The sequence below is a fragment of the Olea europaea genome, chromosome 6 (genome assembly GCF_002742605.1).
Source record: "Olea europaea var. sylvestris chromosome 6, O_europaea_v1, whole genome shotgun sequence".
NCBI classification, from domain to species: Eukaryota; Viridiplantae; Streptophyta; class Magnoliopsida; order Lamiales; family Oleaceae; genus Olea; species Olea europaea.
Genome location: NC_036242.1, coordinates 7,777,309 through 7,790,774, shown reverse-complemented (window position 1 = coordinate 7,790,774; position 13,466 = coordinate 7,777,309). Strand labels below are relative to the sequence as shown.

General features: G+C 32.8%; 1 protein-coding gene across 3 annotated transcripts; it reads right to left on the bottom strand.

The window, feature by feature from the left end:
• On the bottom strand, positions 1-9,068 carry LOC111395699 (cyclic nucleotide-gated ion channel 4-like). 3 transcript variants are annotated; one of them, XM_023021818.1, is made up of 8 exons: positions 8,523-9,068; positions 7,095-7,310; positions 2,049-2,362; positions 1,862-1,970; positions 1,540-1,776; positions 1,361-1,447; positions 1,052-1,280; positions 1-463 (listed from the first exon to the last, which is right to left on the bottom strand). In XM_023021818.1, the coding sequence occupies exons 1-8, from the start codon at positions 9,024-9,026 to the stop codon at positions 177-179; spliced, it is 1,983 nt and encodes a 660-aa protein (XP_022877586.1). In that variant the 5' UTR covers positions 9,027-9,068; the 3' UTR covers positions 1-176. The 3 variants fall into 3 exon arrangements, with proteins under 3 accessions (XP_022877586.1, XP_022877587.1, XP_022877585.1); XM_023021819.1 differs by lacking the exon at positions 1-463 and having other exon boundaries at positions 589-1,280; positions 7,095-7,172; positions 7,257-7,310; XM_023021817.1 differs by lacking the exon at positions 1-463 and having other exon boundaries at positions 589-1,280.
• Positions 9,069-13,466: the final 4,398 nt, after the last annotated feature.

Here is a 13,466-nt window from a genome sequence, read left to right as displayed (position 1 = left end):
TAAGCTGCTGGCATTATTCATCCTTCATTATTGGCAATGCCACAAGCACCACGGCACCAAGATTTGAAACTCTCAGTCAGTTTCCCTCACACAACAAATTCTTAATTTCTTAAACAGTTAAATTACAGAAAACCAGCATTCCCATGGAAATGTACCTCTACAATTTTTGAACAGTTTCAGAAATCAAAATCATCTAGATTTGGCTTGGGCGAAGTTAAAAGTGCTGTATAAAGCCTTAGCCTATCCTCCCCAAGTGAAGAACCGCGCGACAATGGTCGTCGCGGCCTAATAAATGACAGAGAAGTGAGTGTTAGCCTGTGTTTGTACCTTCTCCAGGCCAACTGAATAGCAACAGCTGCCCAAGTCCTCCATCCAGGCGAGTAATAACGAGCACTTCTCTTAACTTTTTCATTCACAAATGTGTACCGAAAATGTTGAGTCACATACTGAACATCCTCAGCATCTAGCCCAAACGCTTCGAAAATGTGTAATTGAAAAATTATAAATCACATGAAATATGTGATTAAAATTAATTGATAACTTTGACTTAAATTAAAATCTAAATTTTAATCACTACAAAACAAGGGCTAAGCTGCTGGCATTATTCATCCTTCATTATTGGCAATGCCACAAGCACCACGGCACCAAGATTTGAAACTCTCAGACAGTTTCCCTCACACAACAAATTCTTAATATCTTAAACAGTTAAATTACAGAAAACCAGCATTCCCATGGAAATGTACCTCTACAATTTTTGAACAGTTTCAGAAATCAAAATCATCTAGATTTGGCTTGGGCGAAGTTAAAAGTGCTGTATAAAGCCTTAGCCTATCCTCCCCAAGTGAAGAACCCCGCGATAATGGTCGTCGCAGCCTAATAAATGACAGAGAAGTGAGTGTTAGCCTGTGTTTGTACCTTCTCCAGGCCAACTGAATAGCAACAGCTGCCCAAGTCCTCCATCCAGGCGAGTAATAACGAGCACTCCTCTTAACTTTTTCATTCACAAATGTGTACCGAAAATGTTGAGTCACATACTGAACATCCTCAGCATCTAGCCCAAACGCTTCGGTAGTTTCTAGAGTCATAAGGGTTGAGGAAGAAGGCGGAAGGCGTTCAACAAAGGGTCTTCGCAGACACCAGGAAAGGAGCTCGTCCCCGCTAAAATTTCCGGGGCCTAACATACAGCAACTCTCGACACCATCTCGGAGTACTTGGCTGCTTTGAAGATGCCCTCTTACTATGAATAACATTCTTTGTACTGGATCACCCTCTCTACTTATCTTGGATTCAATAGAAAAGAAGAAGATCTATTAGTGTTAATACCCTGAATATAAATCATAAGTGCTGAGTTTGTACTCACTGTTTCTCCCTTTGTGAATATAAGCGACTTCACACGGTCACAGATATTTTCCAAGACGAGATTATCCATATGCTGGAACAAAGGAACCTGAAATATTTGCAAATATGCATCTAGTACTATATACCAAACATGATGTTACCTCTGATGTGGTGTTTTTAAATATTGGTTTAGTTAATTACCTGTCTAACCAAGTCCAAACAGAGATGATATTTTATGTCTCTTCTAAGTCCTTCAGGGAGATTACGCGTCATCTCACATTCATCTACTCCGCGCATTGCAGCCCATCGCTGTCTTTCGTAGTTCCTTACTCTCTGCCTGAATGCCAGAGGCAATCGTCTCTTCCTCATCCACCATTCTATGTTCCGCATCTTCAATTGCATTGCTTGTTTCTTTGATGTCGTTGCGTGCAAGAAAACCTGGCATTGCTTACGAAAATTAAAGACACGAGGCAAAATCCGATCAATCCATTATCATTGCAACAAATAATTGATTTTTAAGTACCTTGATGTTACCAATCAACATTGTGACCAGCAAGAGTCCAGTGGTAAGAACAATGATAATGAAAACCACTTCTAACCAATCTGTTGTGCTCTCCAGGTTCCCAAATGTACTGTTAATCTCATTCAAAATATTAATAGTACTGGTAAAATGCTAATCACTAAGACAATGAAAATAAACAAGTGGTTACCTTAGAGTCATGAGGCCCCAAAATATGGGGAATAATATCTTTTCCAAGCGATTATCATTTGTAATAAGTTGAACAGTCCACTTATAAGCTCCATAATCGAAATTATCGTAATTTTCGAGGCAAGCAGACCTTGCTGTTTTGTTCTCCCCCCAAAAAAGTCTTGATCTGTCTTTAATTAAAGTGCTTGTTCCATAATATATTGGTTCTTGACATGCCATTGTTCTCATGTTACAGCCCTTTGTGTACATGCATTGTTGCTTTAAGCATCTTGCAGCCCTTTGTATCCCTAGCAAGTACCAGCATGCCCCCACAGCCTATAATTAAAGATTCAGTACTTTCAATAGTATGCTTATAATTGAATAAGTTATAAAATAAATACTTGTTTTATCATTAAAATTTTAGAATAAATAAATTGCTCATTGTAATAATACGCTAATGTTACTTTCACGTAAGTAACTTTTTTATACTTAATAAGGGAAAAAAGAAGAAAACTAATATATCTTTTACAGATATTTACAAACGAAAGTAATTTGTATTTTTTTTAAGCATAACAACATGGATTTCTAACCTGTCAAACTTAAAGATTAAGCTCCCATTTGATGAGGATTAAAATCTGATTTTGATGAGAGTGTTAGAATTTTTATGGAACTCTAAATTTCAAAAAAATAAACTTGAAAACCTAATTACTTAATTGCCAAGATCTTCCATGTGAAATCATCAAGAGAATTATAAAGTGCGGAACATATCTTAATTAATTAGAAATGTTTCTTTAACATTGGATGTTAATTCCACATCTTGAATCTTGAATATTAACTCTTTTGATTTTTGAGTTATTGATCTTGATTTTATTTCTGGATTCATAACCTTGATTCTTGAATTCTTTCTTCTTGATTGTTGATCTTGATTCTGGATTTTTAGATCTTTTTCCTCATTTTCTCTTGTATTCTTGTGTTGATGGGATGACATAAAAAATGAGAAGTTACATATGAATTGGGGACCATAACTCTATATATGGTTTCTATATATTTTTTTACCATCACGAAACACAATTCTAAAGGAATTTAGTCTTTACACATAATTCGGTCCATACTTTATTTATTTGCCCAAAGTCCAATAACTCAAATTCCTTATTAGATCACTTTGATTTTAGGCTTAACTTTAAGATATCCTTTATACACAATTAATGGATCTTAACATAACTCTTAGTTTTAAACATCACAATTCATAAATAACAAATTCATTAAAATATTTCAAAAATCAGATGGTAAATAAATTTATTAAATGTTAAAATATAGTATAATATACATTAATTATTTCCACCCATGTCACCTCATCCACCCCATCCTATCACCCCACTACACCACCTTTCCTCCACTTCTCCATCAGAGACGGCCATCGACTTCAACGGTCTCTCCGATGGCCGCTCTGACGGCAACTGCAATGACTGTTACGACAATCACTCTGACGACTATTCGACGATCCCTCTGACAAACTGCTCTAATGATCGTCTAATTTGTGACTTTATGTTAAAAATTCACTTATCTATGTTATCTGTGATTAATCGTGACCAGCTTTGTCTTCGATGTGACTAAATTTGTATCCAGTGTGACTGTCTGTGATCAGGTTAATCTCAAATCACAACCAATCACAATCAACACAAAGTTGGTTACAAACAGTCACAACAAACACATACTTGATCGCATAGGGTTACCACAAACAAATTTGCACACACCGCAGACCTATTATTAACGGTGACCAACTTTGTCTTAGGTGTGACTAACTGTGACCAAAATTGCATTCAGTGTGACTGTCTGTGACTAGGTCAATTTCAAGTCACAACCGATCACAAAACCATCATAGCCAACCACAGAACAATAACAACCTACACCACCACCAACGAACCAAATATGCACCACTTTACCACGACCACCAACAATAGAATTACCACATGTCAGAAAATCACCGACACTGCAAAACACCCACAACTATCCAAAAACCCTAGTTAAACGAAAGATCTGATAAAAAACCTCCCATCACTAAAAATTTGATAAAGCTATGCTGGTTCCATCTTCTTCATCACCAAATCTAATGCCGAAACCAATTTTCTCTCCACCACCACCCATGAGCTCTTCTCCACCACCCAATCACTCACAGCCACCACCACCTGTAAGCTTACCACCGCTTTCAATATTATCAGCGGTCATACTTCACTGCGTCGGAAAGGGAGATGCGGGTGGGCGATGGTAGAGAGGATGATAAACAAAGAGAGAGGATAGGGCGAAGAAAGAGGTGGGAAAACATTTAGGGCTTGGATTTGGGAAAAAAATGGGGATGGAATTGGCTGTGGGTATTTTGGTTTAATTAAATTTTCATTAATTATAATTATTAAATCTAAATAACACCAGATTTGTGAAATGAAAATTAATCATCCTTATTTTGAAAATTAGTCTTTAAATGTAAGTTTCTATCCCACAATTAATTACATATGTCGACTCATATGACAAATTAAATCTTTTCCCAACATCCCACTTGAGTCACATATGTTACATTATAAATGTGTATAACCTTATGAGTTCAAAAACTTTTGCTATCATAACCAAAAATATTTCCGAACAACCTCTTCCATCAATTATGTTAATATAGGATCAAAACGGTCTTCGTTACTAATATCATAACTAAACCCTCAATGGTCAAATATATCAACACAATCAAATGACATAGATCATTTATTAAATGGATCCATAATTGTGAAGTTTGTCTTAATATGCTTTATAGAACCTAACCACTCTAAATTCTTTCCTTAACAGCTAGGAACTTAATATCTATAAACTTTGACGTCGCCAAACTCCCATTGGATTACAAGATTGCTATTATTACAAAATAGCTTAAGTGATCTTTCAATTCTATCCAAAATGTGTAGCTCAGTAACAAAATTTCACAATCATAATCCATGATCAGAATTAAAATATCCAGTAATCTCCAATTGGTCTAATTTTTTGTGTGATCATATAATTTTTAGTTCTCCGTAGATATCAAATAACCTAATTGTGTGCTTTCCAAATATTCATCCCAGAGTTAATTAAATATTTGCCCAACATTCCAATAATAAATGTTGTATTTAGAGTTTGCAAATCTAAGCATACATTAAACTCCCAACTGCTGAAGCACACGAAATTTTTTATATTTTCTTTTCTTTAAGTTTATTCTTGGAGCATTAATTGAGACTAAACTTGTTTACTTTAGTAATAGAGGTGTCACCTTGTTTACAATAATTATCCTAAATTTTTTAAGAACCTTTTCTATATAACTCTTTTGTAATAGTCCAAAAAATACACTGAGAATGATCCTGATGTATGTGTATCCTTAATACAAAATAGGCATCTCAAAGTTCTTCCATTACAAAATTTCATGATAGCAATTTATTGGTTTCGTTCAATAAGCATATATCATTGTAGAAAAGTAGTATGTCATCGACATGCAATACTATTAAAATATGCTTACTCCCTTGAACTTGTAGTATACATAATCATCAATTGTAATTACCTCAAAATCAAACGAAATAATTATTTGATGAAATTTTCTGATACCATTAACGGAAAATCTACTTAAGCTCGTAGATTCTATTTATTTTTTAAAGCTTCTGACGTAGCTTAAGATCAAAATGTATCACAAATGCCATAACAGTCCTAAAAGAATCTTTCATAGAAACCAGAGATAAATTCTCTTTAAGGTCAATGCCTTCCTTTTTGAGTAAAGTCGTTTACAATAAGAAGAGCATTATATCTCTTCACATCACCTTTCGAATCTATCTTGGTTTTAAATAGCCATTCACAACCATCGACTTCGTATCTTCAGGAAATAGGATGAGTTCCCAAACATCATTGTCACTCTTGAACTTTATCTCTTTATTTATGGCATCAATCCACTCATGAAAATTATTCCTTTACATTGCTTGATGAGATCTTCTTCCGCCACTACAATATCATCCTTATATCCTTTGAGAAAGATTATAAAATTATCTGAATTGCATTTCTCTTTTCTTTATTAGATTTTTTTAATTACGTTTATTCTTGAGCTTGTTAAGTTTGGTCTTTTGAACTAATTTTTTGATTGATTGTGTAGAGGGGATTTTGTAATATTATCTTGATTCGAAATTGCTTTTTAAATAAAATTTGGAGCAAGAATTTATCTATGGTCCTAATCATTGTCAAATGCAACAGAAGAAATATATACATATTCTTCCTCAAAGACAAAATCCTTAACCTTATATCTTTTTCTCCATTAATTTTGAGTGATTTTTTATTAATAATTTTTAAAAACAGTCGAATTAATACTTGAGAATTTATTTTTCAATAGATAGTTTTGAAAATTAATTTAAATAAAAGTACATATATGTCCATAATATAAAAGGGTAGTTATGTGTTTCAATAATTGTTTTAGAGATGGTAAAAATGAAACAAATTTTGGAAATAATTGTCAAAGCTTCATTCATTTTTATGGCATATTTAAAAATAATTGTTTTAGAGAGTGAAATTGGGAGAAAAATTGAAAAACAACAAAAATCATCGATTTTGTAGGTTGAGAAGTGCAATTCAAATTATATTATTTGAAAAACTAACAAACACTAATTTTCCTAAATTTATAAACAGTGTCATCCAAAATAGTCAAAACCATTAACAAAACTGGCAAGGGTGTGGGCGGGCGGGGCAATTGATATGTCGCAAAAAAAATTTCAAGTGTTTATTTTTCTTTAACTCTCTACTCAGTTATATCCAATTCTGTGTATTAAACATGCTAAAAACTTCATTAATAGAAGTCTTGTAAATGAAACGTAATCCTATTTATGTATGGCTCTCACGACTATGCAAAAAATAGCTGGTTATGCAATTATAACTATGAACTTAGAATCAATAATAAGTCTCATTAACTACTTATTTAAATTAGACAAAATTATAGCAATTACACAAATAAACTCAACTATAAAACTATAGAATATATAGTATTCTTGGAAGCTTTGTAATTGAGATATAGAGTAAGTTTACTTACATGCGATGCGACAAAATAAGCAATCATGTTCAGAGCAATCCCCCACCAAACAGTGCCAAATATATATCCCGAGAGATTCTGCATGCGGCGCAACAAGCATACAGAGTGATATATTTTGGGTAAGTATTGAAATAGAAATATTATAAAGAGGATCGTCATAACTACTGTCGTTGATCCTTTCTCCAATAGCTTTGGGATCGCCACCCATAAAACTATCTGCAATATGAAATTAGTATTAAGGGATAAGTTTTACATCATTAAAGATAACAAATATATAAAGGCTTAGATTTAAATTGAACATGTAAGATGAAACTCCATATTTTAACACGGATTCAAGATTGGTCAACTCCTCTTAGCAAACATTATCCTTTTATGATGAAACCACAAATATTAATATCAATCTGTAAATCAAATATTAGTATTTATTTTGCCCCTATTTGATTTGGATAAAAATTAATGAAATGTGTGATTGAAAAGTTGATAAAAGTTATTAATCCAATTAAATGAGTAGTTGAAAATAATTTTGGGGGAAATGAGTTTTAGAAAATGAGGCCAAACAGAGGCTTTTATGGGGTAAGATTATGTAACTTTTGAATTCGTACTTGATTTCTAGTGATATTTAGTAATATTTCACTAATAGACGGCCATATGTTAGTGGTAGTTAGTAGCGCAATTGAGAGAATCCCTTTTGGCTGAGAAATATGTCTTAGTACTCTTTGAAAATTTCAAGGTTTTCAATAAAAATCTTGTCTAAGGAAAAAAAATGGGGGCTTTGATAGGTAAAACTTTCTAAATTTTGAAGGCAATTAAGAGATTACTATTTCCTTTCAATGAAATTACTGAATTAAGTAGCATAGCACAAACAAAATCAAAAGTAACTATTATCACTTTGAATCAACCAGAAAATAATATCAGGACTTTGCTATTTCTACATATGGGGTTGACACCGGGATGACACTCCCCTCACAGAAAGGGGCCCACAATTATTTTATTTCGTGTGGATCCCCCTCTCTTGTGAGGGAGTGAAAAAAAAAAAAAAAGGTTTGAAAAATTTCTTCATCAATTTGTCCTTTTCAAATGTTTCATATTTGTTTAAAAAATATGTATTCTCCAAAAATTCTCAACTCTAAGTTTCACTTTATTTATGAGTGGTTATTATAAAAGAATGAAAAACAATTTTTTAAACCTTTTCTAATCCAAATAAAATCCAAGTTCTACTTTTATTCTTCTATCACATGTTTTGTGAGGCTGCATGCGTAGAAACAAATGTATGACATGCATGATTTTGTCACATACTTACATTATTAACCTCAGTAGCATTAAAAACCAAATGAGTGCTGCCAAACACCAGAATTCTTGATAATGATATTTCTAAATTACTAAAGTGCAGAGAGAAAAAAAAAAATGGCATCAAGGAAAATTACCTACCTGTGGAATTGGAAGAATGACAAATAAATCAAATAAGAAACCCTTGTTTGCCTTAAAGTATCGCAAGGCAAAGGTCCGGTGGCTGGCGTCTATGACGTGGTGTGGGCCGTGTGGCCTCCGGTTCATTTTGAAATGAAGCCACATGTTCCAGAGGTGAAAGGCGTCTGTCATGCACCGGAGAACCGTCAAGGTTATGGCGAACCACCCGTCGACGAAGAGGCACATGCAGTTTTCACTTATTGAGAGGGTATAGAAGAAGAGAGGATCTACAAATAGACCAGCAGCGCATACTAAGAGGAAAACTCTGTCCCATTCTTGAACCCATGTGGCCCTAGAGTTCAGGATTTTTCCCCAGAACCACCACCCCTTCCGGCCACAACCGCCGTATATGGTTTTACAGTTGGGGATAAAATTTCCACCCTCTTCTTCTGCACCTCCTTCTTCGGTATCAGAATCATCACTGTCATTGTTATTATGTGGATTTTCTTTTTCTCTTCTTGACATGACTACTCTCTCTCTCTCTCTCTCTGTATGTATGTGTGTGTCTGTCGATGAATTTACAAAAGAGCCTTTGTGGTCATATTTGACCATTGATAATGAAGAATTATTGTTGACGAAGGATTTGATAATGAAGAAACAAATTATACGAGAGTAATGCTATTTAGCGCTAATGGAATTATAATACAAGTTTATGTGACATTAAATGATTGATTAAAATTAAATAAGTTATTTAATTCTACTTTTCATTTAATCTATCATTTGTCACATTAACATCACATAGGATAGGGTTATAATTCTAATAAGGCTAAATAACATGATTCATTATAAAAATGGGAAAATACTGAGATTTCAGAGTGAATGTTCGTCATGGAGATTCTTGATCCCACTTCAATAATATAGGGACGGAAAAAATTCCTTAGACCATCACTTGAAGAGCAGATGTATAGTAAATAAATTGGAGATAGAAATTGATAAAAAAAAAATAATAAACAATAAAGACTACAAAAGTAGATTAAAAATTGGGATTAGAGAAGAGATTGGTAGCAAAAAAAAAAAAATTTATCTTTGAATTGAATATTTATTTTTTAAAAAAATGTTACTGTTTATATTGTCTCTAAAAAATGTAGTGAAATTCAAAACGTCTTGAAAAAAAGTATCTTAGTGACTTCTAAATATAGAATGTCTCGAAGAGGAGTTGAGATCTGCTATCCATTTTTACTATCTAATTTGCTGTTCATCCAATTACAAATTAACACATCATAAAAAATTAAAGTTATCATCAATTTTAAAATATTCATGATGTACAATTTGTAATTGAATAGATAACAAATTGGACAGCATAAATAAATAGCAGATATCAACTCCTTTAAGAGACGTTTAATTGCTGGTAGTTCCATAACTCCCTTCAACCAAATATGGTAGGCATTTAATACTAGCCCGCCACACTTTATTTAATACTAGCCTACTTTTTCAGGCTAGTTAATACTAGCTTTGCAAAAGCAAGCAAATAAGAACAGGGCTCACAATTCAGCTCGTATCCTTTTTTTTTTTTTTTTTTTTTTTTTTCCAAATATTTTCCAGTAAGGGATGTAGGTTACGGGTATGTTGGCAACTTACATTAGACTAAATTTTGGACCTCCAAGATCTTTGCCCCTAGAACCTTAAAGGGGGTAAATCGAGGGTTATACCTCAACTGGATCACAGGTTCTCTCACAACCTGTATACTTCTGCGCACAAGAGATCCTCCTCCAAAGTGATTGCTTCATACCAAATAAATCTGACCGTAGATTCCCACCAAGATTCGAACCTCCACCCTGTCGCTGGAAGCAAGACAAATGTTGATTGATCCACCAGTTGACCTGTGCCCTGAGAGACAATTCAGCTCGTATCTTGGTTCGCAAGGCTCGCGAGCTTGGGACAAACCTCATTTTTGAGGTTTAGCTCGAGCTTTGGCTCGTCTAACATAGCTCCTATTTGATTTTCATTTTTTGAAAAAAAAATTATATATTTTAAATAGGGTTTTGATATCATTTTAATCACACATTCTTTAATAAAACAATATTACATGTAAATTCAAAATTTTTTTTATTTTTTAACTACACATTTCTCGTTAATACATTATTCAAAAATTCATTCTTATCAAAAGAAATGTGGCTCAAACAAGGGCATAATTTGAGTCGAATCGAGTCGCGGGTCATCCAAATCGACAGGCTCGTTTTCCACCACTATTAACAAAGGAATGTAGGCATGTTAATCACTTGGAACAATTGGAAGCCTCATCCAAGCACCAACTTTAAAAAGCCCTTGACTCAACGCTAAATATTGATGTCATTTAAATGTGAACCCTGACAGACTCAAATTAACATAGACTTCAATACAATAAATTGTGTGCACTTAAATAATTATATGACAAGATTTTCGGAAGCACAAACCTCAACAAAATAATATTGGGCCTTGGACTCAATCTTTACCACCATTATAACGATGAGACTTTAACTCATAAAAATTAACAAAGAGCTGAAAATCGGAAGGGGGAAAATTTAATATCCAATCTTTCACTCTCTAAAAAGTCGAATCGAATCAAGACAAAATTAAAGATCGACACTTCCAAAAATCTTAGCTTATCTCCAGTTGAAGTGCATTTTTCAATCAAAAGATCGATGTAAATTCTTCCTTCTGTCTTTCTAAAAAATGCGTTCCCAAAAACAATCAAAAGTTCCCTCATGTGTGATTTTCTTTTGTCTCAAAGTATATAGACATCGTGAAACTCGACGGATTTGATCAATAATTGATTCCAGCTGGATAATCAGTGTTATAACATGTCGCCCACATATTTTTACTGAAAAGATATAAAGAGAAAAAGTAATTTTAGACTTTGCAAAAAGTCGTACTGCTAATTATAGGGAAGTGTTGAGCCTATTGAATAAGTTAAGAATAGCCTAAATTATAAGAAACAAAGCTGTTTGATACACGTGTGTTCAAGCTTAAACGTTTATTTATAGACTACAGTGACAATGTAAATAGTGTAATATTTAAAGGATTTTACTATTTATAAACCGAATCTTGATGTACACCTAACAACACACATATTTAGTTCTTGTTTGGTAGCAATTTTTTATCTTAAAAATTAATTTTTTGATCATTATTTTACTATTTCAGTCATAATTTTTCTTTCACTCACAAGTGAGACCCATATTTCTCTTTAAAAATCAAAAAATAATTCTCGTAATCACTGCTGAAGAGAACCTTAAATTACTATGCCAAGAATGATGATCAATTTGGTGGGACAAGGAAAATTCCTTTATGAATTTTTGGATGCAATATTTTGTCCCTAGTCTAATATCAAATTTGACATCATGACTCATTTTGAAGATCATATACACATTAATTTGTTTTTTGTACAATGATTGATTCTTTATGTACTTCGAATTAGGTAAAACTAACGTCAAATTGTAGGAGGATTTTATTTTATTTTATTTTATTTTTTTGATGTGATTTACTATAAATTCAGAAAATTAAGCCATTGTTTAAGTCCCTTTTGGAGGGAAAATTGTATTTTGAATTAGTATTTTTTGAAGGATGTATGGTATAAAAAAAAAAAAAAAAGAGAGATTTTTTTTTTATTTATGTGTCAAATTATTTTATTGAAGAATGTATAATTAAAAATAAGTTTACATGAGTTTTTGATAAAATAGGGCTCAAACAATGCTAAGAATAAATTCGATGAAATTCATTACTAAGAGCAACAATGATTGAAGAATCACTATATTACTTTTTCCTTTTTCTCACTATAAAATCAGTGAATGATAGGTTGTCTTAATTTAGGGGTATTTGAACCACATTATTTTGGTAATAGTACATTCTTGAATACTGTATTAACGAGAAATGTGTGATTAAAAAATAAGAAATTTTTTTTGATTTGCGTGTAATATTATTTTATTGAAGAATGTGTTATTGAAATGATGTCAAATCACTATTTAAGAATGCATTTTTTGAAAATAATGTGATTCAAACAGGCACTAAAGTGAACATTTTTACCACGTGCTTTTGTCAACCAATGTTGATTATATTGAGTGATTATTTGACATGATTTTTGAAAAATTAAAAGAAATTTCTAAAACTCAAAATTGCTTTCGGATTCATTTGAATAATTTTATGAAAATACTTGTACTAGTTAGAAGAGTTTTTAGAGGATGCTGATCCAATGTCAAATAAGTCAATATTGCTTGACAATAGCATTTTAAAAAAATAGGTGCATGTAGTATTCAGATTTACTTGTGTGTAGAATACTATTTTACTTACCAAATTCAGATCGGCCTGGATTTCCAGGACGCCTATTTGTCACCCCCTATTGGAGGGGCCATGTGACTTTGGATGAGGAGATAAATCCATTTCAAATAGGTAAAAACATCAAAAGTAAATATTTCCAAAATAATAATAATAATAATGGGATGGTCGAATTCTAAAGTATGCGGGTCACCATGGCTAAATCTAAAGACAGGTTTGAGCTAGGACGGACACAGGGGTGGGCATGGATCACGTGACCCCAAACTTTGGGGCCATTTTTTTTCTTTTCTAAATTTCTATGTTTTTGTCGAAATTTTCGAAGTTATTATGAGATGTCAGACGAAATCAAAATATTATATTCTTAATATCATTTCGAGGTGCTCATGACCTAGTTTTCTATGTTATTAATGATGCACAAAACAGCTAACAATAGCAAATGTTACGACTTTTCAAAGTAGGTCATTTCAAATAAGTATTTCAAAAATTTTGATAGCATGCTAAATTTAAAAAAATGCCGATGATCGTATGCTAGTCAAATCCACAAATCATCTATATCATCTCGAAGTTCATTTCAAGAACTGCATTATAGGCTTATCAAATGGTCCAAACAAATATCGAAAATGGTTAAAGGTACATCAAATTTGTATTTTAAAAAGA

What these genes read in the sequence shown, in the direction of transcription:
- LOC111395699 (XM_023021818.1), bottom strand. Translation starts at nt 9,026, where the DNA reads ATGTCAAGAAGAGAAAAAGAAAATCCACATAATAACAATGACAGTGAT. An exon ending in GTTTGGACTTGGTTAGACAG is followed by an intron (nt 1,448 to 1,539) that starts GTAATTAACTAA and finishes CAAATATTTCAG; the next exon opens with GTTCCTTTGTTCCAGCATAT. An exon ending in TACCGAAGCGTTTGGGCTAG is followed by an intron (nt 464 to 1,051) that starts ATGCTGAGGATG and finishes CGTTTGGGCTAG; the next exon opens with ATGCTGAGGATGTTCAGTAT.